Source organism: Lepisma saccharinum, chromosome 7 (genome assembly GCF_977018435.1).
Source record: "Lepisma saccharinum chromosome 7, izLepSacc3.1, whole genome shotgun sequence".
Lineage (NCBI taxonomy): Eukaryota > Metazoa > Arthropoda > Insecta > Zygentoma > Lepismatidae > Lepisma > Lepisma saccharinum.
In genome coordinates, this window is record NC_139235.1 from 73,907,477 (window position 1) to 73,924,831 (window position 17,355).

At 45.7% G+C, this 17,355-nt stretch overlaps 1 protein-coding gene across 3 annotated transcripts in view; it reads right to left on the reverse strand.

The window, feature by feature from the left end:
* IRSp53 (Insulin receptor substrate 53 kDa) overlaps positions 1-17,355 on the reverse strand; it is a 774,518-nt gene that overhangs the window by 382,460 nt on the left and 374,703 nt on the right. For all 3 annotated transcript variants that reach the window (XM_083125425.1, XM_083125426.1, XM_083125424.1), the window contains exon 3: positions 6,362-6,454. In XM_083125425.1, the coding sequence (XP_082981551.1) occupies positions 6,362-6,454 (93 nt within the window). The remainder of the gene's footprint in view (positions 1-6,361; positions 6,455-17,355) is intronic.

Sequence of the window (17,355 nt, forward strand, 5' to 3'; positions counted from 1 at the left end):
GGCTCAACACACGTCCCAACTAGTTCCTGCCGAACCGCTCGGCTCAATGCACGCCCCAACTAGTTCCTGCCGAACCGCTCGGCTCAATGCACGCCCCAACTAGTTCCTGCCGAACCGCTCGGCTCAATGCACGCCCCAACTAGTTCCTGCCGAACCGCTCGGCTCAATGCACGTCCCAACTAGTTCCTGCCGAACCGCTCGGCTCAATCCACTCCCAACTAGTTCCTGCCGAACCGCTCGGCTCAATGCACGCCCCAACTAGTTTCCGCCCAACCTATTACTTCATTTGGGCCCCTCTATACACCTGCCAAGTTTCATGGAAATCGGAGGGGGACACAGGGGCCAGATCCCCTCTTCAATTTGTCCTCATCTTGACATTTAAGAGGGGGTTGCCCCATAAAACAGTTTTTTAGCCGAAACAAAAAAACACGTATTTCTTCCTTTAGGCCCCTCTATAAACTCGGGTCTCCCGCGTGGTAGTCAGACACCCTACCGTCCAGATTTCAAAACATTTCAGGAGGTTCAATCCATTCATTAAAAAAAGCCAACAGGAAGCCAAAAAAAACTGATCTTTGGAACCGTTCGCGGCGAACGGTTCGCGAACCGAACCGAGGTAAAAATCGTTCATCGCGGCTAGGCAGAGAAGGACAATGGCCGATGTAATATGGACTTCATTATGAGCTAAACGAGTTACACGCAACATGATAGTGTTTCGGGTTAACGTGGTTAGCGTCCCCGCTCCATGGTGCCTGGCAAAACTCGCAAACTTCAATCACCTGGTAATTGGTTCGTCAGCGGCGTCACAGGCACCGTCCAATAGGCGCCCGGGAGGATTAACGGAAATATCAATAGCATTGTGCCGTAAATTCGGATGTTGCCGATCTCATCATGTTCGAACATGCTCAATCGCGGATGGGAAGGAGGGGGGAGGGGATTTCGCAGTCATTCTGGGAATTTGCAACACGTGTTGCAAATCCATTACACGTCGCTAGTGGGTTGTGATGAGGGCTTCATTTTACATTCCAAAGTTTTCCAAAATACTGATTTCAGCGACAGGGAGAGGGGGGGGGGTACTGTTTGTAGCCGCTGGTGTGTTGTAACAGTAGATTCCTCGAGGTGTAAATGGGAATCTTCTTCGTAGAATTTTCAGCGAAAAATGAAGGCTTGACCAAGACTCGAACGCGGGGATCTGACATACGGTGCCATTTCTCTAACACTGAGCTACCGAGCTGGCCTGGCTTCGCCTGATTTTTTGCTGTCGCTGTTTTGCCTGTGTGGGATCGTCTCTGCTAGTGCTACCGCAACGGGATCTGTTGCCTTTGAAACATTGTAGACGTCGACGTTGCCTGGTTCCACCCAGCCTAGATTGATTTGCTTCATTTTACTTCGCTTCTTGTGGCTAATTTGCGAAGATTGGGATGAGTGATGATATGATGAAATTGAAGGACACTCACAAACATCCATGCCCAGGCCAGGATTCGAACCCAGGACCCCTGGCCTCGTAGCGCTATGTTCTAACCACTCCGATACGGAATGAGATGTTAATACTTTAAATTATACTCCATGAGGCCTTAAAAAGATCGCTTCGCGGGCTTGCAGCAGACGGCAATATGGAGGTGTGTCTGCGAGAACCAATCAGGTCCGCGAATGAGCGAGCCCGGTTGCTACAGCTAGCTCCCTGCACCCTTCTGGAAGGGTGTGTGACCTCTGCCTCTTGCTACCTCGGCCTGTTTGTTCGGCTGAGGAGCAGACGACACGAGAGTATCGGCAACAGTGTGCGAGCGACGTCTGCTGTTAGGCCGCGAAGCGCTCTTTCTAAGGGCTCCTACAGTAGGCACACGCAGGAGAGACTAGCAGAGGCGACTCCGCACAGGTAAAACAGCGACAGCGAATCAGGCAAAGCCAGGCCTGCTCGATAGCTCAGTGGTGTCCGCCTCCATTCGGTCAGCGCATCGCGCTATGAAGCGAGGGGTTCCGGGGTTTGAACATGAATGTTTGTGTTTCTCCGTAATGAGAAAACCGAGAATATGGTAAAAATTGATATGCGTGGAAGTTGAGAAAAAGGTGAATGAAAAAAAGGTGATGAGCAATGGCATGGTATGCCAGAGACCCGAGTTCGAGTCCTGGTCGAGCTTGCATTTCTTCGCTGAAAATTCTACGTAGTACATCTCCTGTATGTGCCTAATTTAATGAGTATCTTCGTGTCTCCATCCTGGTAGTCTACGATGGGAGTGACGTCAGAGTTCGAATCCCGGCATTGCCATGGGTGTTCTTCATGAATTTCATCATATGATTACTCCTCCTCATCATCGCGACGAGACAAAGGTGTCAGAAAAATCAATCAGTTAGTCTGAAAACTGGAAACCGACAGAGCTTCCATTTCTCTTAAAACTTTACATTAAAATCACTGGCGTGCGTAGAGGGGCGGCTCCAGCCTGCTCTGAAATTGAGAAAATAAACATTTTAAAATCAAAGCAGTGATGAACTGGGGACAAACCGGTGTGGTAGATGCAATCCCCCTTAAAAATATCCCCCTATTGCCATTTCTGAGAGTGGAAAGTTCTAGATATCCGAAATATTGTGTATGCTGTCCCCCTAGAAAACATCTATGTGTACCTTTACAATTCCAGCCCACACGAAACAATACCTCTGCGTACCACAGCAACGAAAATCTAAATAGTTATCCTGCTATAAAATTCTGTTCTTTGTATTGATGGATTTTTTGATTAAAGCCTGAATCACACGGAACTGGATATAAAGTAGGAATGGTCTAGTTGACGCTGGACTGGCTACCCATTTGCTAGTTTTCGCCTTGTTACACCGTACTTGTCGATAGTCTTTTGTTCCCATAATGGCGGCCGCGTGAGATGTAAATAAACGTATCACTTCACACTTTTAAATGACGATAACTATTCAACCGAGAGGAATATCGCTTCGTATTAAATGGTTTTAGGTAGAGAAGCATGGCGCTGTTTAAATATATACTTTACAACGTTTACTGTGCACTTATGGAAGAATATTTTAGCTTTTTCAATTCTAAACATCGTGCACTCGCCATAGACGGTGTAACTCGACGTGCCTTTCGTGCTGTATGTATTATACATTGTAATTGGAACAGCTAACCGAAATGATCCATGAAATGCTTTGGTGTAAAACTGTAAAATACGATCTGTTATAAGAATTTTGGAAGCATTTACGTAGCATTTATGCTAGCAGAAATGTTAAAGGAAATGCTTTCGTCTTAAGCCAGGTTAAAGGTGGACGAGCAATTTGGAGAATGTTGTAGGAGAATTACTGCTTTGTGCTTTTATTAAAAAAAAAAGTATGGACTAGATATTGGCTCGAAAAAAAATATGGAAATCAATGCGTACCGAACAAGCTTTTTAACTCGGGTTTGCATTATTCATATATGAGATTCGCAGGATTCATTCACAAAAAAAGTCAAACATTTATTAATACACTTGTAATAGAAAGGATTCAGCTAATCATATTTGTCACGTACACATCTCATCGCTTTGCATAAATACCTAAATATTAATGAACTGAACACGAATGCACTGCACGTCATCTCTTTCCTCTTTTTTATCGAGAAGCGGAGAAACTACAAGTCGGAAACCACAGACAAAAAAACCATATACATCAACTTCACATGACCAAACTTTGCTCTGATTGGCTGTTTCACAGAATACAGTCGAGGAAAGCTAGTAGCAATTAGAACATGTCCTATTCCTCAAAACCAATCAAGCAGCCAGCCAAGCAGTCATGATTTCTACCTAGAAAGTCAGTTTAGCGCCAACTAGGACATTCCTACTAGAAATCCAGTTCCGTGTTATAGGGGCTTAATTTGCCTTATTTTACTTCGCTTTTCTGCCACTTTTGGCTAATCGCAAAGATGGGTAACGATAAGATGAAATTGATAAAGCAGAACCGTGCCTAGGCTGGGATTCGAACCCGGGACCTCTGGTGTCGTAGTTTGTTTTCCAAACCAGTCCGCCGACACGGAGGTCGGCTCTGTTGGTTTTTGGAAACGTTTGCTTAAACTCCGTCCCAACTAACTGTGGAAAAGGCAAACGAAAACATTTCTCTGCGCAAGTAGTGACGCGAGACGGCTACACCAATGAACAGTGAGAGATTGCGTGGATGGGGGAATGCGACTGAAGTTACCAGCCTCCCCATCAGCGTCTACTGCTTCTCTCTGGCCAATAGATTTCCCTCGCTTCTCTGACGCTTTGCGCGTCCTTGCTCCACAGTTAGCTTGGACAGGGTATACTTGTTGATGATGCTGTTTTCCAAGAGTAAAACAACGGATGCTGTAGCTTAACCAGAGCCGTTGATCATTATTCGCAGAAATTGATTCTCTGTTCGCCTTAAGCTACGTATCAGAATCCTTTTAACGAGGGAGAGAGGAGATGAACTATTTTCTATGCGGAGTCATGCGTCCGCATTGTCCCTAAATCAATTCTCAAACAAAGCACCTTTCTATTAACGTCGATTTTCTCAAGTCACCCCTCGCCAACTGCTTCGTGTTCCACTTTTATCATTCTTAGTTCTGAAGTGAGTCACTCATATGCATGCAGAGTGAACTATATATGGATTTTCCGCCACCGAATTCTGTATATAAAGGAGGGTTTCATAAGTAATTGAGAGGTTACAAAAATGTATTGCTAGTATTGAACTTACGTTAATGAAACCAGTCCAGAACGAACGAGGAACTCAGTTTTATTTTACACCTACAAATGTTCAATGTGTGCGCTACGGGTGACACGGCACGCTTCAACAAGATAGTCTACTTCTTGCCCTACTCGCATCAACATGGATCTGTCCGCTTCCTTAGGGCTGCGATATCACGCGGCATCGGCGAGATGAACCTGTCTTTCATGAAACCCCACAAAAAGAAGTCACACGGTGCGAGGTCAGGTGATCTTGGGGACCAAAACATTGCACAAAACAGAGTGATATGGGCGATTTGAGTGTCGCCTAGCGGCAGGGATGTGAACTCTCAGCTTAACAAAACATACACGCACAAGCTGTCTGCGTTCCTCGATCATTCTGAACTGGTTTCATTAACGTAAGCTCAATAGTTTACTTGCAATAAATTCTTGTAACCCTTCAATTATTTATGAAACACCCTGTATTCTATCGCGGGAATTTCTGGATTAAGGCCGTGCATAACGGTAGAGAAGGTGAGAAAGCGAGTGGGCTGAGCGAAGCACTACACGCTCCCGCAGACGGCTGGTAGCTGCAGTCGCATACACTCGCATGTATTCATTGGTCCAGCTTTCTCGAGTCACTACGTGTGCAGAGACTTGCTTTCGTTCGCTCGCTCCAGAGCTTCTCGAGACAGATTCTAGTTAATGGAATGCTCCAGAGACAAAGATCTTATTTTCGGCAAAAGGTGAATTCCCGTTTCGCCGAATGTTTTGAATATTTCTCCCACACCGTTGGGAAATTTCAGGAAGAGAAAAATAAAATCAACGAAGGTGCGTTCTTCGGCCCGAACACCTGAAAATTTCGAGAGGAAGGTAATTCTCTTCAAAATATTCGGCGAAACGGGAACTCCCTTTTCGCCGAAAACTTTCATTGTGTGGGAAATTTGATATAATGCTCATGTGGGCCATTAGACGAAATGGATAGACACGAATCTAAATGTTGTTGCTAGTGTATATATTGGGAGCTTTCAGACCGAAGCGACAAGTAACAAGCTAGGTACGACAAGTGGCACAAACTTGGAAACAAAAGCCTAAGAAAAAATGCACCTTTCGTACAGGAGTGACACGACAAGATCCACGTCGCTTCTGGGTTGCCTTCTCAATAGCGAGCATCGTGTCGCCTTGGTCTGGTGGTTACGTATGTGTAGTGAGACAAGGGAATCCGTGTCGCTTGTTACAGGAGACAACTTTTGTTGCAGCAATCAGAAGTCGAATGGTCAGAACTCTCACCTTAGATGCGAGCGGTTTTGGATTCGATCCTAGTTCGAATCCCACCCTGGGCATGTCCTTTCTGAGTGTCCCTTCATCAGTTTGTTTGAATTATAGAAATTCATTTGGTTACGTTTTTTGGTCATCAGCATATACTGCTTCACCCCTCTCATTCGCTTTCTCCCCTTCTCTTTCATTATGCGCGGCCTTGCTTCACAGATTTCCGGGATAGAGTATAGAATTTTTGGTAACTATAAACAAATGTGCACGTTTTCTAAAAAGCATTTGATTCGGTGCACAATCATTTGTCGTCATAAACCAATATTTTATTAGGAGATACTTATTTTGTTTGTTATTCCCAACAAACATTTTCTCTGTGTAGATCGGTGTAATATGAACCTGGATCCACTGAAATAGAAATAGTAAATAGATAAAATACTTACCTATATCGGACGATCCTCCCCATGTCCCCTGCTGAGCTTGCCGTGCCAGCTTCGTGATCGCTTCCACATATAGCTTCGATGCCCCTGCAGCTCCTGGAAATAGAGAATAGAATTATAGTCTACTGTTATATTCATGAGAGTTCCAAGAAGCGATGCCATCCCTAATATTTGCGAAAGCTGTGATTTCGTAACTGATCTAAGAGTATGGTTAAATCGCATCCAGTTTCGGCCTAACTTTTAGGAAGCTTTCAGACCGTCGCGACAGCCGACAAGCTACCTACACGTGTCGCTTCGAAGTGTAACTTCAGTGATAAATGCAGCCTTTCGAAACGCAGCGACACAAAAAAGCGCTTCGGTCCATTGATCGCGCATGCGCGGTGAATGTTTTGCTTTGGACTGCTTCAATGTAAGGGAGCTTTCAGACCGAAGCGACGAGCGGTACGCGACAAGCAACACAGCGATTTCACACTTTAGGAAAACATTCACCGCGCATGCGCGAACAACAAACCGAGAAGCCACGATGCTCGGTATCGAGAAAACAACCTAAGTGACCAGGAACACGCGCAGCTTGTCGTGTCGCTTCGGTTCGAAAGGTTGCATTTGTTACTAAGGGTTCGATTCCAAGCGGCACGTGTAGTTTGTCACTTCTTATGTGTAGCGTGTCGCTTCGGTCTTAAAGGTCCCTTAAGCTGGAGTAGACTGCAGAAAACCACAGAAAAAATGACACCATGTAAAAAAGTGCGTGGTGGTCACCTGACTCCGAGCTACTCTGGCGTACATAACCGTGTTTTATGTACCAATGAAAGGAATCAAAGCATATTGGTCTTTTCGCCCGAATTCGCCAGAAGTGTAGTGCCGTGCGCTTTATACTTGACATCTGTGACAACAGTAGACAATGAAGAGTTTATTTTTTTACTTTACATACGAAGGTAAACCATTGTATGACACATCAAACGAAAACAACCATAACCTGGAGCCTAAAATTGTAATGGAATTCCAAAGCACTGAACACGGTTTTCATTATTAAAAATAGCCTAATATGCAAATGAAGATTTGAGTAGATCAAGGATGCGGGATCCTTTCCTAAATGATATTTAATCATCAATTCATCCTTCGTTCTAACAGTGGTGTAAGGTAGGATCATTCCACGGAGTACACCCAAATGTCAAACTCGCATCCACGTATAGTCGACGCGCTAGCTACGTTAACAACCGGCTGGCTTTGAAGTCCACGGAGCGCGCCCACCAGCTGCAACAATCACATTCAACGCCCAGTTTTGCCACACATCTACTCTACGCAACCTTGTCCCTCCGCGCACAACCACCTTCACATGGTCTCCACATTGAAGTTGCAAAGTACGGTAACAGCGTATCCGCAGTCATGTGACTGACTCCACGTGGAGTAGACGAGCAGAATGACAGCTGCGCCCATTGGCCGAAGATTGAGTTTGATTGGACGTAACGAAGTAAACGCGTGGACTATAGTACACTCTGGACTCCATTTTGCAAACTAACGAGACCCTGGCGTCTCGACCCATGGCAAGTATGATCCTCTATGGGACTATCGTTGCGTGCCGTCCATATCTGTTTGTGATTGTCCCTTCATCTAATTCATGTCATCTTCGCAATTAGCCAAAAGGGGCAGAAATGCGAAATAAAATAAATCAATTCAATCAATCAATTCATTCTAACCACTTGCGTACGGATATTTTTCGGATGGGAGTGGAATCATGAAAGTGGATATGACATAGCTACTTTCTAGGTAGAGGCGGAATAAACTAACAATATCTTTCATTAACAGATTTTTCACGTCCGTTTTAAAGTAGTTGAAGGGCAGACGTGGTAAGGGGGTTTAGTTTTCCTGGGTTTCTACTGTATTGAAGCTCTCCCTGCGTACGCCAGTGATTCTAATAGTCACGATTAGCCAGTAAGGACAGAAAAGCAACGATTACTCCAACAGCCATAGAAGCAGGGCGTAAAATTCAATGCTCCTGTCTCTTCCAGAAACTCGTTAATTCACCCTCTGCAACAATAAAATGTTATCCTTGTTTCCTCAGCCATTTCGATATACTCTGTACATCAAATTCTACCAACTTACTCACGATTTTTTTGATGCAATGTGACCACCACATCGCCAGAATGTCCTTAAGTTTAAAACTTTGCCCGAAACCATATCCGATATGACCGCACGGCGTCAATGTGTAAACAAAACAAAGTTTGTGTAAAATAAACGGAATATGCCATCTGGCGATTCCAAACAAGACACTGCAAACCTAATGTGAACATTTAACGCTGCATGTATGCAACTACGCAGCACATCATTGTTTCCAGTGTACGAGAAGCTAAAGTACGCTTCGTAAACTTTCTCTATATATAGCTATTCTACGTCCTGGGTAAATCCCAACGAGCTTTGGAAACAGTAATGAGTTCTCGATAAGAAATTCTATATCAATTACTCCATATCTCGTACGCAATGTAGGAATTGCTTATGATCTGAACTTATTCTTTCGAGGGCGTGTAAGGGATGACCTTCTGATAAGGCACCCAGTGTCAACGTCACTTCCACGTAGTATATCACAGTAACTGCTTTTTGCAGGCCAGCGAGGCTCTGGCGTTTGGACCTACGACCAGTATAATCCCCTGTAGGGTTGTGCGTGTGTTGTCCCGTGTCTTGTCCTCATATGTGTGAAGTGTTCCTTTACAGCCTTAGATTTTAACCCAGATACAAATATTTTAGTCCTCAGACACTTGTTTACTTAAGTTATGGTAAGACACTGGGCCCCGTATAATGTGACGCGTGCAAAGTAGCCAAAGTGCTGACGCACCCACAGTTTTCAATTCAATCGATCATTCTTTCGGACACCTTATATATTTGCCACTACCAACTTTTCCATATCAGCTGGCAACCATGGGAAAAACAAAGTTTTTATGCAAGAAAGGGTCGCAACGTTTTCCCCTTTCCCTATCTACAGCCACGGCTTCTCTCCCTCAGGATTCCACCCTCACTTTTCCTTTCTTTCCCGAGCTTTGAATTGTAAATTGAACGAACTTTACACCCTGAAACTCCCCAACATTTCAGTCAGCGAAACTAAAGTTTTCATAACGAGCTGACGTATTTAATTATTTCCGAACACTGGCTATTCAGAGACTCCCCCCACCTATTAAATCCCTAAGGGAAATAATCTCTGGCGACTCCGACAATAACACCTTTCGCGAAATCCCATCGTAAGTTAATTCAATGAAAGGATGACCCGAGGTCTCGTACAAGCCTCCAGTCGCCGATTTCAATTGGCAGAAATCTCGGGAATCCTCGGAGAAAAGAGGGATTCCCGGATGTTGACAACAAGGATGTAGCGCCCTATTAATTCAAGCAGAGAAAATTTAGCTTTCGGCAGTGGAGAATTTTAGCTTTCGGTCAAGTATGGCAAAGTATGGACCGCGTAAATGGCAAAGTGTGGACGAAACAACACCGCGAATGGTCAAATATGGACGACACAACTGTGAAAATGGTGAGTGTGGACTGGACAACCGCGTAAATGGCAAAGTGTGGACAGAACAACAGCGTAAACGGCGAAGTGTGGAATGTACAACCGCGAAAATGGCAAAGTGTTGACGGAGCAACAGCACAAGCGGTGAAGTGTGGACGCGACAACAGCGCAAATTGGCAAGTGCGGAAGGAACAACCGTGTGACTGGCCAACTATGGACGAAACAACTGCGAATATGATTAAGCGCCGAGCAAACAACCGCAAAAGAACAATCAAGTTGTTTTAAATTTTACCGATTGGTCCTATTCCTTGTTGCTCAATTTTGAAATCAGAAACTAAGCATCTATCTTCGACGTGTTTCGACTACGTCTATTCCCTGAGGTAGGAGGGAGAAAAAATCCCAAACGGTCGCAGGAGACCTTGGAAAAATACTCCCCTGTAGAGCTGTGAAGCAGATGCGGCAAATTCCACTTTGCCATCTGCACGCGCCAGCTTATCACCGCATTGTGGACAGATTTGGCAACAATGGCCCCTTAGGTCCAGGCTCGGATATCTGCGCTTTCAGGAGCTCAAAAGAGCAAGCGAACTGGCAGGAAAAGACCTTTTGCAGGCGCCATCTGCGTCTACAACGTGGTCGCAGACTTCACCAGTGTTGTCACATGAAGGGAAATTTCCCTTTTTGAAGGGAAATTTGGAGTTAATTTTAAGTGAAAAGGGAAATTCGATTAAATATAGTGAATTTTCAGGGAAATTTTAAGACAGACTCAATGTTAATTATATTAAACATTATAAGAGATTCCAGTTTTGAAAATAAGAATTTTGTTTTAAACAAAATTGTCGTGTACTTTGTTCTGAGAGGAAGGGTGGAATTTGGGTTGGTCCCTGGCTACCTTTTGGGACTGGAGGTTATTGACCATTCACCCTTATGTCCTGGCTTTGGGAGTGGGTGGCTAATTGCAAAGATGGGGATGAGTGATGATATGATAAAATTTATGAATGGACACTCACAAACAGCCATCCCAGGCCGGGATTTGAACCCGGGACCACTGGCGTCGTAGCATTTCAAAGTTAAATTGTTTAACATTGTATACATACATACGAACATGGATCAACGATAATATTTATTATTATTATTAATTCTTTAGATGAAGGGAAAAATGGGCGACAAAGGGAAATTGTGCTTACAGATTGTGGCAACACTGGACTTCAGTAAAGCACTTGAACAGTTGCACTGAAACCGAACGCTCTAAGAGTTTGCCGCGGAAAATATGGAGCCATTGATATGAAAAACCGGGATCGCTATGTTCTTGGAAGAAGTGGAGGATTCATAATCGAATCTCTCTTGAAATGTGGACATGATGGCTCCCCAAGTGTTTCTCTTCAGAGGAGTGAGGAGTAGGCAAATTTCAGACGCAAACCCAAAGAGATGATACCTCCGGTGTCCTTTTACTCAGCTCATAAGTACTCCGTCCTGGTGGACGAGGCAGGTTGTGTGTTCGGCTCATGATTTTGCTCCGGCAGATCAGAGTTGGTATTCCATTGTTTTTTCGCCTATTTGGTGTAATCATTGTCTATTCGCGTCAGCCTTAAATTAGCCTCTTTGGCTAATGAAAACAAAACATTGAGAATGAGTGACATGATGAAATTGATAAGGAGACACTCACAAAGAATACTCATGCCCAGGTCTGGATTCGAACCCGGGGCCCCTGGCGTCGTAGCACGCTGTGCTAACCACTGCACCACGAAGGCCGGCTCATGATAAACGAGCAGACAGTACATTTTGTAATAAAGTGACGAATAAAAACTGCTCTTACTACTTAAAGTATATAACTATCAGACAATAGTGGGGATTAAGGGGGATCTTGCCCGCCCTTCCTCTCCTCACACTTTTTCCCTCCGCTCTATAGCCTCTTAATGCTAAGCCCTGTCTACCACCCCAAGTCTGGTAATCAATCGTCGCCACTGACTGCATAGCGTCCGGCTGCCAGACGGGAGACCCGGGTTCGATTCCTGGCATGGGTGATTTTAGGTGTGAATTTTTACAACAATGCCCCCCTATGAAGCGCCTCCAGAGGTCACCAAGCCTCTGATAAATGGGTGTTTCTAGAGGTAACGAGAGCCGGAGTGTGGTGCTGATCTCATCACTTCAACGAATGTCCGAGATAGTGAATATGCAGGCCATACCTCGACAACCCCCATATGACTCGACGGTTTGATGAATTGACTCGTTGATTGATTTTATGCCCCTCACTCAATATGCAAATACGCCCCTTAACTAGAAAAAATGGAAAACAGGGCATCATCAAGAAAATCAAATATGTTTGTTAAAAACTTCCTAAATCATAGACTACTAATGACAACTAAAACTATACTTTATCTCAGGAAAAACTATCCACACCGTAGTTAATAGCTGAGGCTGTAAAGGGACACTCAGCACACATAAGGACAAACACAGGAGAACAAGATCCCACTGAGAATTATCATGTCGCCAGGGCCTCGTTGACCTGCAAGCAGCAGTAAAACGGGGGTGCACTACTGGGAAGTGAGGTTGACTTTTGGGCGCCTTACCAGAAGGCTTACCTCTTACACCCCATGGATATAACTGGCGGCACGCTTCTCGAACACCTTTCTTGGCCAAGCCCCGCCCAACGTCTTTTGACATCACGATAAATGCTTTGTGACGCCACAAGTCGAAGGGCGGGACTTGACCAAGAAGGTGATCCAGAAGTGTGCTATAAGTGAGACCTACACCCCATATCGCCGGCTGAATGCTGTTTTGTCGTATATCCACTTTTGTCGGGGATGATTTGATTGTGTTCGGTACATGTTAATGCGTCACGTTGTGAAGCGGCATATCTGGTTGTCAGGTGGCTTCAATTATCAACAATAATAAAATGCAAATCTTGTAGTGTATTCCAAATCCACGTGAGTCAATCTTTAGTCAGCTCTACTGTGAGGTTAGTGCAGACGGACATACGACAAAATAGTATTAATCCGGCGATATGTCTCCATGGCACGTTGGAGTGTGTGCAGGGGTAGTTCTTGCGTAACAATTTGTAGAATCTTCGAAATGTACAACGAACTCTAAAATCCCAGACATTTAGCCATTACCTTTCCAGACAGGAAACAGGTTAGAAACATCTAAGGAATGTCTTGTCAGACATTACCGAGCTTCCTTGATCGCCATCGTTCCAAACAGGTGTATACAATCGCAGTCAAGGAAGAGACTACAGGTCTGACTCTGCATTTGTTTAGTAAAATCAATGTGAATAAATGTCTGGGAAGAGAAGAGGACAGAGGGTGCTGAAGTACGAGTTGAAAGTCTAGGAGAAAGCGAGAGGTCTGGACTTCCAGACTTGCACCACACACGGACATCTTGTTTTACCAGTCCGTGGTTCGACACTACGAGGGAGCTTCTGCACACAGTGAGAAACAGGCATTTCCTTTCACCATGGTGATCCAGTCTGTAAGGGTTTAATACTCAAGTGTTGTGTTTTGCCATTAAGTGTGTATTTGTTACCTCTCGCACCTTACCATCAGGCCTATCACTGGTAGCGAGTTGCTCTACAAACTAGGATGAATGATTTGTGAGCTACATCACCCATTGGGACACCTAAAGGTCCCTAGTTCGATCCCCCGTTTCTAGGAGAACGTTTCGCTTTCTTTAACTTTTACTTGCAATTGTTGGGATTGGAGAAACTTTTCGGGAAATTCAGTCCGCAATGCTTCTGAAGTCAAACCAATCAGCAGACAAGGGACTTGACTGAGGTGAACAGACGGCAAAACAGGACTAGATTGCTTCAGCAAAGTTGGAATAACTTCAGAGACACGGGTAGAAGACAAGGGAGGGGATGTGCTGGGCGCCTTACCCAACTCGTCTGAGATTTCATCTGGAAGCTGATGCCTTAATTATTCAGGTGAGCAAGAAACTTCTTCCCCGTCCCCCTTCCTTTCCTTCACGGCATTTAGCAGCCGCTCTCATCCGTTGTCGGGTTGACTTTAATTTTTTCCCCCGTCGACCGTTCTTTCGTCCCGACAAAAGTTTTGTGTTTACTCTATCCATGTTAATGAGTCGAGGATTAAACAGCTGAACAATCTCGGAAAGTCTTCACTGAGTTGGGCTGTTTTTTTACTGTTTCATCTTAGTTTGCGCTTTTTTTTATGTCATCGCCTTCAGGCTTGTTATTGTAACGTGCGAATTCAAGAAACTATATTGCTGACATTCTGCCAGTCTGTTTGCTTCAAATGTATCCAAACTCTTCCTCTTGCAAGGCAAGCATTAATCTTGGCCCCGGACGGTAAATTGGGAGGCTGGCAGTGCCGTATACTGTAAACGGGGCGGTAAATTGAGAGGCTGGCAGTGCCGTATACTATAAACGGGACGGTAAATTGGGAGGCTGGCAGTGCCGTATACTGTAAACGGGACGGTAAATTGGGAGGCTGGCAGTGCCGTATACTGTAAACGGGACGGTAAATTGGGAGGCTGGCAGTGACGTATACTGTAAACGGGGCGGTAAATTGAGATGCTGGCAGTGCCGTATACTGTAAACGGAGCGGTAAATTGAGAGGCTGGCAGTGCCGTATACTGTAAACGGGACGGTAAATTGGGAGGCTGGCAGTGCCGTATACTGTAAACGGGACGGTAAATTGGGAGGCTGGCAGTGACGTATACTGTAAACGGGACGGTAAATTGAGATGCTGGCAGTGCCGTATACTGTAAACGGGACGGTAAATTGGGAGGCTGGCAGTGCCGTATACTGTAAACGGGACGGTAAATTGGGAGGCTGGCAGTGCCGTATACTGTAAACGGGACGGTAAATTGGGAGGCTGGCAGTGACGTATACTGTAAACGGGACGGTAAATTGAGAGGCTGGCAATGCCGTATACTGTAAACGGGACGGGAAATTGGGAGGCTGGCAGTGCCGTATACTGTAAACGAGGACTGTAAATTGAGAGGCTGGCAGTGACGTATACTGTAAACGGGACGGTAAATTGAGAGGCTGGCAGTGCCGTATACTGTAAACGGGACGGTAAATTGGGAGGCTGGCAGTGACGTATACTGTAAACGGGACGGTAAATTGAGAGGCTGGCAGTGCCGTATACTGTAAACGGGACGGTAAATTGAGAGGCTGGCAGTGCCGTATACTGTAAACGGGACGGTAAAATGAGATGCTGGCAGTGCCGTATACTGTAAACGGGACGGTAAATTGAGAGGCTGGCAGTGCCGTATACTGTAAACGGGACGGTAAAATGAGAGGCTGGCAGTGCCGTATACTGTAAACGGGACGGTAAATTGAGAGGCTGGCAGTGCCGTATACTGTAAACGGGACGGTAAATTGAGAGGCTGGCAGTGCCGTATACTGTAAACGGGACGGTAAATTGAGAGGCTGGCAGTGCCGTATACTGTAAACGGGACGGTAATTTGGGAGGCTGGCAGTGCCGTATACTGTAAACGGGACGGTAATTTGGGAGGCTGGCAGTGCCGTATACTGTAAACGGGACGGTAAATTGGGAGGCTGGCAGTGACGTATACTGTAAACGGGACGGTAAATTGGGAGGCTGGCAGTGCCGTATACTGTAAACGGGACGGTAAATTGAGAGGCTGGCAGTGCCGTATACTGTAAACGGGACGGTAAATTGGGAGGCTGGCAGTGACGTATACTGTAAACGGGACGGTAAATTGAGAGGCTGGCAATGCCGTATACTGTAAACGGGACGGGAAATTGAGAGGCTGGCAGTGCCGTATACTGTAAACGGGACTGTAAATTGAGAGGCTGGCAGTACCGTATACTGTAAACGGGACGGTAAATTGAGAGGCTGGCAGTACCGTATACTGTAAACGGGACGGTAAATTGAGAGGCTGGCAGTGACGTATACTGTAAACGGGACGGTAAATTGAGAGGCTGGCAGTGACGTATACTGTAAACGGGGCGGTAAATTGAGATGCTGGCAGTGCCGTATACTGTAAACGGAGCGGTAAATTGAGAGGCTGGCAGTGCCGTATACTGTAAACGGGACGGTAAATTGAGATGCTGGCAGTGACGTATACTGTAAACGGGGCGGTAAATTGAGAGGCTGGCAGTGCCGTATACTGTAAACGGGACGGTAATTTGGGAGGCTGGCAGTGCCGTATACTGTAAACGGGACGGTAATTTGGGAGGCTGGCAGTGCCGTATACTGTAAACGGGACGGTAAATTGGGAGGCTGGCAGTGACGTATACTGTAAACGGGACGGTAAATTGGGAGGCTGGCAGTGCCGTATACTGTAAACGGGACGGTAAATTGAGAGGCTGGCAGTGCCGTATACTGTAAACGGGACGGTAAATTGGGAGGCTGGCAGTGACGTATACTGTAAACGGGACGGTAAATTGAGAGGCTGGCAATGCCGTATACTGTAAACGGGACGGGAAATTGAGAGGCTGGCAGTGCCGTATACTGTAAACGGGACGGTAAATTGAGAGGCTGGCAGTACCGTATACTGTAAACGGGACGGTAAATTGAGAGGCTGGCAGTACCGTATACTGTAAACGGGACGGTAAATTGAGAGGCTGGCAGTGACGTATACTGTAAACGGGACGGTAAATTGAGAGGCTGGCAGTGCCGTATACTGTAAACGGGACGGTAAATTGAGAGGCTGGCAGTGCCGTATACTGTAAACGGGACGGTAAAATGAGAGGCTGGCAGTGCCGTATACTGTAAACGGGACGGTAAATTGAGAGGCTGGCAGTGCCGTATACTGTAAACGGGACGGTAAATTGAGAGGCTGGCAGTGCCGTATACTGTAAACGGGACGGTAAAATGAGAGACTGGCAGTGCCGTATACTGTAAACGGGACGGTAAATTGAGAGGCTGGCAGTGCCGTATACTGTAAACGGGACGGTAAATTGAGAGGCTGGCAGTGCCGTATACTGTAAACGGGACGGTAAATTGAGAGGCTGGCAGTGCCGTATACTGTAAACGGGACGGTAAATTGAGAGGCTGGCAGTGCCGTATACTGTAAACGGGACGGTAAATTGAGAGGCTGGCAGTGCCGTATACTGTAAACGGGACGGTAAAATGAGAGGCTGGCATTGCCGTATACTGTAAACGGGACGGTAAATTGGGAAGCTGGCAGTGCCGTATACTGTAAACGACAATCTATGGGAGATTTCAGATCGAAGCGACACGGGGGTTTCACATCCAAATGACAAGACTGATTCGTCGTATGACAACCAGAGGTACGAAAGCCACCTGCTGGAACACCTGGAAAGGAATGTTCCACATTGTTCGCGACCGTGATCCAACAGGAAGCACTCTTCTTGTTTCGGACGCCGTTTGTAGCATTTCCAGGAAGGTTAATGATGCTGTAGATGGATTAGTGCACACAATAAAGAAACTCAATTATACTTCTATAATATATTCTTTGCCAAAAATACATTCTCTGCAGACAGCCTGCAATTCATCTCATATAGCGTGGCTTCTCTACCCTCACAGACTATTCACATCTTTTAAACTAGGCGCTAGTGTCC